At 33.4% G+C, this 9,275-nt stretch overlaps 1 protein-coding gene across 2 annotated transcripts in view; it reads right to left on the bottom strand.

Moving 5' to 3' along the window:
* The window catches only part of LOC110442986 (epidermal growth factor receptor-like), a 203,358-nt gene that overhangs the window by 11,730 nt on the left and 182,353 nt on the right, over positions 1–9,275 (bottom strand). The window contains exons 15-24 of one of the 2 annotated variants that reach the window (XM_021486888.1): positions 8,785–8,918; positions 7,579–7,741; positions 7,309–7,425; positions 6,756–7,040; positions 6,118–6,181; positions 5,477–5,568; positions 4,992–5,067; positions 4,424–4,570; positions 3,541–3,638; positions 2,231–2,335 (exon numbers count right to left, since the gene is read on the bottom strand). In XM_021486888.1, coding sequence (XP_021342563.1) covers positions 2,231–2,335; positions 3,541–3,638; positions 4,424–4,570; positions 4,992–5,067; positions 5,477–5,568; positions 6,118–6,181; positions 6,756–7,040; positions 7,309–7,425; positions 7,579–7,741; positions 8,785–8,918 — 1,281 coding nt within the window. The remainder of the gene's footprint in view (positions 1–2,230; positions 2,336–3,540; positions 3,639–4,423; positions 4,571–4,991; positions 5,068–5,476; positions 5,569–6,117; positions 6,182–6,755; positions 7,041–7,308; positions 7,426–7,578; positions 7,742–8,784; positions 8,919–9,275) is intronic. The other variant, XM_021486889.1, reaches the window with a different exon arrangement.

Below are 9,275 nucleotides of genomic sequence, written 5' to 3'. Positions count from 1 at the left end.
AGAAGATTTTTGAAATTTTAGTCAATTTGACCCTTTTTGGCCCCGCCCCTCAGGCCCCTGGGGGCTTAGGACTAAACCGGCAACTATTTTTGTTGACCTTTGTCCATGGAAGGTCCCTGCAAAATTTCATTGAAATTGGTTCAGGGGTTTCGGAGAAGAAGTCGAAAATGTAAATTGTTTACGGACGGACGACGGACGACGGACGACGACGGACAAAAGGCGATCGCAATAGGTCACTTGAGACTTTGTCTCAGGTGACCTAAAAATACAGGTACTGACCATTAATGAGGGAGATACCAAATATATCTAACCCAACAAGTGTGCACAAATTTATATATGTGTGATATCCTCATAAATAAAATAACTGGTTCTCCAGGGAAGTTAGGTCTTATCATTGTAGAAGGTGCATAATCATTGGTGTCTATATGGGAAGTAGGAGTTGGAGTAGAGAACATGGCAGAGAGACCTGACATTCTACCATTTGAACAGTCATCTGCATGTTACAGGTACATTCAGTGTTATAGATGCAGTATTGTCAGATTTCACAATGCAGTTCATATGTTAAAAATCCTTAGCTTCATAATAAAAATGTGTAATCTCTAAAAATGGGATAATTTCAAAACAATTGAATCACTAAAAAAACATTCTTCTGAAATCATGAATCATTTGTTTAAAAGAACAAACAGTTCACAATTCTTTAATCCCGATCCCCTGTTATTTTGTTATTGCTTCCTAAGTTTCATTCCCTTTTTGTACATTAAAGATAAAAACCATGCAAATTTGTATATAAAGCACTGAACATTTTTTAATAAACAGCAATTTAATAAAGCCACATGTCCTAACATTTATCTTCGAAAACGCTTTAAATACAATTAATTTTACCAAGGCATGCACTTTATTTAGCTGAAAGGGTTTTATAAAAATATACATTTTTTGGTACTTCATGCAATATTCTCAAAAATCTACAAATTTCATGTCTTCTTTTTTTTTGATAAATTTAAAGAAAATTGGGAAGAAAGTTTAATTAAGAAAAAAAATCTACCTGTGTTTTAAAGTATTAATTATTCAATTAAAAAACATGCACAAAATGTGTTAGCTAGCTACTTCAACTAGAATGTATATATATCTATTACAAAATGTGCGAGTCATAAAATCTATATTCATTATCGATACACTACTTAAAACTTACAGAATTAAAGAACATTGTAAACACATCTTATAAGTGTATTGCCAAGACAATTGTTATTCTATATTTGAGGCAGGTTAGGAGTGGTATTATCATGATAACAGATAAAATACTGGACACAATATTTTCCAGGCACTATCTGCATTCAATATGGAGGAATGAAGCTGCAAAAAAAACTGATGCACACAAACTGATGACATATCAACCACAAAAGCTGATGACATCATCACATTTTGCCGTCTACAACACAATTTATTGTTACTATGGTGACAATATGGAAATTGTTCCCGCAAGAAATGAATAAATCATATTGTAAAAGATATTAATGTAAATGATAAAAATAGTATATATGGGAGGTTGCTATGGATACAAGTATGTACAAATTTCATGCAAGGAATGTAGTTCATTCCCCAGTCTGATTGGCTTTGTAACTTAATTCACTTCTAAACAGAGCATGACACATAATCAGGTTTGAAACCTTAACTTGAGGGATTCTTTCCATCCTAGATTTTCTTGGCTGGCCTTCATTCTCAAATTTTCATATGACATTATAACCTGAGTTTTCTGAAACTTTTATTTTGAAACGAGGATATAGAAAGTCAGTAACAAAAATTTGAACCATAAAATCATTATGACGCTTCTATTACATTATGGCATATAATCTTTATAATATAGATTAAATTTCGAAAGCATCATAAGAGGTTTTTGTCCAAATATTTTATCATAATAACAAGCAAGCGTAATTGATTTTTTGATTTTGAGAAACATGACACAGAAGCATGCGAATCTGATTGGATTGTAACATCATATGCAGTAGTGATAGTAACACGAAACTGATCTTGACGGTATACGAGGTTCATATCCAAACTTATCAACCTTTGAGTTAGCTACATATCCAAACCTTACAATGAGCCAATCAAACAAGGAGCACCATGTGTGTGTCTGAAACTGGTGAATAAAGGGAGATAAATATAAAAACACTGATACATTCAAACTAGAGACGGAGTCATGCATGACATGCGCCCCCTGGTGGCGGGCTTGTACCTCTGCCTGAGTCTCAGGGTCATTTTGGGTACCGTCGGGAAAATATTCGGCTAGGTCTGTGACGGGTGAGGGAGTTTCTTCAGGGATTTTCTTCAATACGTCACCCTATCATGGATCATATCACAGGAATGAAATCCAAGCCAGAGTTATCTTTCCTTTGATAACCACTCGAACAATTCTTACAGTAGAGCAAATCAATTCAGTACCTTTCAACTTGTTAAATGTTTAATATACTTCCTATCAAAAGAATAATTTGAAACGATGTTTACATTTGAAAGTCACCTTTTCCATTTCTCCTTAAATCTTTTCAGAAAAAAAAATTGAATTCATTTTTTTTTTAATTCAATGCAACTTATTATGTCTAGCTGGATGAAACAAAATCAATTTCTGATCATTTCAGATCATTCTTAGTTTTCAACATCTATTATATTTAGCAATATCAATATATAATTAATAGTTTTCGTTTGCTTAATTAATAAAGTCTTTGATTATATTTCATAATAAATTTGATATCTACACAAAACCTTTGAAAAAACTTCCCATTACAACTTTAAAATTAAAAACAGTTTAGTAAAAAATAAATCAAAAATGATCATCATATTTTTCAGTAATAAAGATATTCAAAAACCATTTCGTGTCTGCTAACTAATCCGGTATGAAATCTGGCAGGTGCATAGCAGTTTTTCTATCTACATTACAGTATACAATATACAAGGTTGTACTACAGTGTCGGAAAGTTTTGCCTAGGCATGAGCTCCAAAGTCTGGCCCCACGTTCTATAGACAGCAAAAATTAAAGTCAAAATTAAAAAAAAAAAAAAAAAGGAAATTATATTTTGAAAAGCACAGCATAATTAAAGTTTTAAAAGCAAACATAAAAGCAGTTATTATGGAAAAAAAAACAAGTGAAAAATCCATCAACCAAATAATGAAGAAAAGGTTCTTAAAAGCAGATGATTGTTGCTGATAATGATTTTCTGAGATATTGGGAATAATTCGAAATAACAATATTTATAATTTACTGACATTTAAAGTTTTCTATTTCTGCTTTAGTACTTTACCACAACCAAAAAATATTCTTTCGCACAATTATTCAGCATTTACGGAAGGAATGGAAACACAAAAATTAAGCTGAAATGTTGATAATCAAAATACAGAAACCTTTTGAGAATTCTATCAACAAATATTTCATTGCTAATATGAATTTTACAGAGCGTTTTCAACAAAAATACAATTTTTACTGAATAATTCCCAATATTTATCAGTTCGATAATTACCCCAGATGAATGAAAATCTGTTAAGGACACTTACAACAATAACAAGATATCTTCCTGGGTCACGCGCCATCTTTGCGAACTCTTCTGCCAGCTCTATAAATGAAGGACGACTATCTGCATCTAACATCCAACCTTAAAACAGAACAAATATTGGAATAAATATTAAAAGAAAAATGTAAGTAAATTTCTCTTTAACTTTCAGTATTAAGACAAGATGGACAAGTTTCATATACTCATTATTCGTCCAGTTATTTTTTTTAATCATGTTCCAAATATGTAATTTTACAAGATATAAAATATTGCAAGCAAATTATATGGTAGGAAGAGAAGGCATCTTATTATGAAAAGTCTAAAACCAATTACAAAATAATCTAATTTGTATAATCCACAATAGTAGGGCCTGTGACTGCATGAAACTATTCTTATACTCAAGCACGACTTTTGTGTGTCTCCGAATTGAAAACAACTAATTTGGATGACTCAATCACATGTACATAGAATTCAGACATGAACATCTGCCAAGGCTATACAAACATTTTCTTCCTGACATTACTAAAGCCAGAAAGGGACCAACAAGCTTACATTTGATCATGATCATGTAGACGTCAATAAAGCCAGAAAGGGACAAACAAGCTTACATTTGATCATGCTCATGTAGACGTCAATAAAGCCAGAAAGGGCCAACAAGCTTACATTTGATCATGATCATGTAGACATCAATAAAGCCAGAAAGGGACAAACAAGCTTACATTTGATCATGCTCATGTAGACATCAACAAAGCCAGAAAGGGACAAACAAGATTACATTTGATCATGCTCATGTAGACGTCAATCAAGCCAGAAAGGGACAAACAAGATTACATTTGATCATGCTCATGTATACGTCAATAAAGCCAGAAAGGGACAAACAAGCTTACATTTGATCATGATCATGTAGACGTCAATGGTACAGATATGTGGCTGTGGGAGTCGTTCCCCCTTCTCTAGCAGATCCGGTACATCACGTGCACGGACATTCTCATACGGTCGCTGTCCGTATGTAAATAGTTCCCACACCGTAACACCTACAAGTCAAGGTTACTCAATGTGAGATAAACAACATCGGAGGTAAAACTTTAGGAACCATATTAAAAAGAGTAAACTTTGCTAATACTTTTCAGGACCCGACAACACATTTTAGCATTTTTGGTCCATTTTCAAAGAAAACAAAATTAACTAATTCTTCGAAAGCCAAACTGTACTTTTTATTAATCTCATTTTTTTAAATGTTGCGATAATGTTTTTTTCTTTGGAAATTCTCCAATCCCTAATAAACTAAGTAACATTATTAACAAATAAGAACAATGGAGTATATTGTCCTTTATAAAGTAAAGGAAAACTAGTATCTCTGCCCTATATTTGAAATGTTTCTCCTTTTATTAATTAAAAGTTAAAAGATAATTTTCATCAAATTATGTAAAAAGATATCCATATCAGCATCATTACCGTAGCTCCAGACGTCACTCTTGTGAGTAAATATTCTATGCTGGATGCACTCAAGAGCCAGCCATTTGATGGGCATCTACAGCAGAAGGCAATACAGAATTTAGTATATAAATTCAAACTTAAAGTATGCATTTGATAATAATCAAATATACCATTGTTTTGATTTAATCAAATGAAATACAATTAAGTATTATCCTATATTTGTAAATACACCTTACATCCAGCAGATTTAATATTTACAGTTATACAAATTGGTGTATTTTAAAGATTTATTGGAAATAGAAACTAATTCCACTGTCTCATTGACTTGCTTTTTGAAAAGTATTTAATGTATATTCAACAGATTTCAGAACACCATTATATTACTCTCACAAAATTGTTACTGAAAAAACACAAATGAACCAGTCTGTTATTGGTCAAATACAGAAAATATTAAGTTGTCACTCACAATAAAAATAAATGTTATACAAGTAAGAGTTGTCTACCTTTCCTCCTGCTGCGTGGTACTCGTCCTCGTTATAATCCAGGAGTTTGGCCAAACCAAAATCTGTTATCTTAACCTGGCCAGGACTTTGTACTAAAATCAATCATAACACAATCATGGTTTTAAATTGAACTGCACCATTATGAAAATTACAGCAATTAAAAATGTTCAGTTAATTTGATTTTTTATGTCCCTGATAAACCTGATCATTTGTTAATAACTGTTTATCACATAATGTACTGTGAATATACCCATGTCATATCTTTTTGCGTATTAATCCATGTAATATGACCTATAGCTGTCAGCCCTGTGATTGGTTGAAAGTTTCAATTGTGACGTCAAGCCTAGGACAAGTACATGACATCACAGACTTATGCACTGGAGTCAAAATGGTGGCTTTTTACATTTCAAGGTTGCATGAAAATTGTTGATTTACTTGAATAAATGCCACAAATCTTGATTATGTGATATAATGGATCTTACACTCGTTTCCATTTCATATGAAATTTATGAAACTCGTCAAGAATTTTTCATTTTAGCTCGCCAGAGGCTAGCTAAATTGAAAATTTCTTAGACTCGTTTCATAAATCTCATATGAAATGGAAACTCATGGAAGATTCTATGTATAAGAAGAAAACTGACCTAATACATTTCTGGCGGCCAAGTCCCTGTGAACTACATCTCTCTCCTCCAAGTAGGCCATTCCCTGGAAGGGGAAACACAATATTGTAGATAGTCAAACAAAACCGTCAAATAAGACGATATTGAAGTTGTTGGGACCATACTTTATTTTTAAAGAACAAGCTGTATGTGATACAAAAATAAAGTAAAACATCTATAACACGAACATAAGTATTTACATCAAGGGTTGCTGCAAGTTAAACATCATCTACATACAACTATTTGTGGACCCTGGAGTTCTGTGGTCTGACAAAAGAGGCCCTCCCTCCGAGAGTTGAACCTACACCTAACAGTTCACTGGTATTCAAATGCTGTGCAATGCTGTAGGCCTCACACCTGACTGTGGCCAGCCAGACAATCTCTTGCCAGGGACAATATTGTTAGTTAACAGGTTTCATTAATAAATTAGACAAAACAAACATATCATTACAGGATGAAAGCAAAAGTTTGTGCTAAGTACAATTTAAACTCCCTGAAATTACTTTTGCTATTTGTTCGACTCAATTCTGCTAAAAGGAAAAAAGTTCTTAGCAAGGGGCATAACTCTTGTAGAACACTGACAATATATACAAAGTGAGACAACTCAAACATTTATGTACCTTTGCAATCTGTGTACACCAATTGAGAAGGACCTTTGAGCCTATGTTTTCCTTGTGTTTGCGGACGTAGTCAAGTAAACAACCGAGAGGCATGAGCTGGGTGATCAGCATCATCTGAGCTGTCATACAGGCAGCGAGGATCCGGATACAGCAGGGATGGTCAACAGAGGCCATCACACGAGCCTCGTCGAGGAGTTCCTGGTTCTGATTGGCCGATGTTCCCTCCTGGAGGACCTTGATGGCCACTGGGATCTTAACGTTGTCCTTGGCCGGGATCCAGAATCCCTAAGAAAGACAGGTACAATGCAACAATTTCCTTTATTTTTCATTCTGCATTTTGTCTTTTTACATGAATATTGAGATACAAAAACAAAAAAACATAACATTTTTATCAGCGTATAATTATGGTCCAAAGATGTAAACTTATAGAAACTTTACAAAAGAAATTCATTTTCGGTTAACTAAACATTTACCTTGTTAATATAGAAGAAATTTAACAGAAAGACAGGCATCTTTTCATATTTTTGAGATAGGGAGAAGCCATTTTACATACCTTGTACACTGTTCCAAATGCTCCAGAGCCAATGATCCCTCCCTTACGCATGTCTGATTCTTTAATAAGGCGTAGATGAGACATGTCAGGTTTCGCACTGGTTGGTGTCACAGGTTGCTACGGAAACAAAAAAAATATTCTCAGCTTTGATCACAGTCTTCTGCAGTCATCAATAATACCATTATCATATTATATCAATTACTTTTATGACTTGTTTATTTTACACATTAGAAATCATTTAGCAGCTTCACAAATATTCATCTATGTTACCTCATCATCATAGCCAGTCATCTTGGCAGTCAGCATAGCTGTTTTCTCCTTTGAGCGTGCTTGCTGTCGCCAATAGTAACCAAACAGGGCAAGGAGAATAGCCACAAGGATGATTCCTCCAATTACTGGTCCTGCAATCACGGCTATCTTCTTCTTTTCTTCCCTGTCATTTACACAATCATATAATTAGAACTGTCATGTATTTAAACAACTATCACCTTGATACAACCAACATGTCAGTTACAACAACTATCATGTCAGTTACAACAACTATCATGTCATTACAACAACTATCATGTAATTAAAACAATTATCATGTAACAACAAAAACTATCATGTAATTAAAACAACAAATATCATGTCACTACAACAACTATCATCTAATTAAAACAAAAACTGTTATGTCATTACAACAACAATCATGTCATTACAACAACTATCATGGCATTACAACAACTAGCATGTCATTACAACTATATCTTGTAATTACAACAACCACTATCATGTCATTACAACAATATCTTGTAATTACAACAACAACTATAATGTCATTACAACAACAACTATTATGTCATTAAAACAACTATCATGTCATTAAAACAACAACTATCATGTCATTAAAACAACAACTATCATGTCATTAAAACAACAACTATCATGTCATTACGACAACTATCATGTCATTACTACAACTAGCATGTCATTACAAAACAACTATCATGTCATTACAACAATAACTATCATGTCATTACTACAACTATCATGTCATTACAAAACAACTATCATGTCATTACAACAACAACTATCATGTCATTACAACAACAACTATCATGTCATTACAACAACTATCATGGCATTACAACAACTATCATGTCATTACAACAACTATCTTGTAATTATAACAACAACTATCCTGTCATTACAACAACTATCATGTCATTACAACAACTATCATGTAATTAAAACAACTATCATGTAATTACAACAACTATCATGGCATTACAACGACTATCATGTAATTACCACAACTATCATGCAATTACAACATTATCATGTAATTAAAACATCAGTCATCTAATAAGACAACTATTATATAATTAGAACTATCACATGATTACAGCAACCGTCATGTAGCTGCTGCTGTATTTTATAATATAAGTTAAAAAAAATACCCATAAGTTAGTTTAACAAAGATTGGTTACTTACTCGGCATCTGCGGCCATTCTAGCCATAACCATAGGGTGGTCATCTCGTGCACAAACAGTCATCCCGTTCTTCGTGTCATGTTCGTCCTTGACCAGATGGGGCATGTCAGTTGGACACTCAGATGTACAGTTAAACTGAAGCACAAAAGGTCATTACAAGGTCAGTGAAATAAACCACGCATAAATTACCCCCCTGATATAATAAAGGCAGTGAAATAAACCAGGTGTAAATACCCCCTGATATAATAAAGGCAGTGAAATAAGCCAGGTGTAAATTGCCCCCTGATATAATAAAGGCAGTGAAATAAACCAGTGTAAATTACCCCATGATATAATAAAGGCAGTGAAATAAATCAGGTGTAAATTACCCCATGATATAATAAAGGCAGTGAAATAAACCAGTGTAAATTACCCCCTGATATAATAAAGGCAGTGAAATAAATCAGGTGTAAATTACCCCATGATATAATAAAGGCAGTGAAATAAACCAGT

The sequence above is a fragment of the Mizuhopecten yessoensis genome, unplaced genomic scaffold (genome assembly GCF_002113885.1).
Source record: "Mizuhopecten yessoensis strain PY_sf001 unplaced genomic scaffold, ASM211388v2 scaffold716317, whole genome shotgun sequence".
Lineage (NCBI taxonomy): Eukaryota > Metazoa > Mollusca > Bivalvia > Pectinida > Pectinidae > Mizuhopecten > Mizuhopecten yessoensis.
This window is presented reverse-complemented; position numbering and strand designations above follow the sequence as displayed.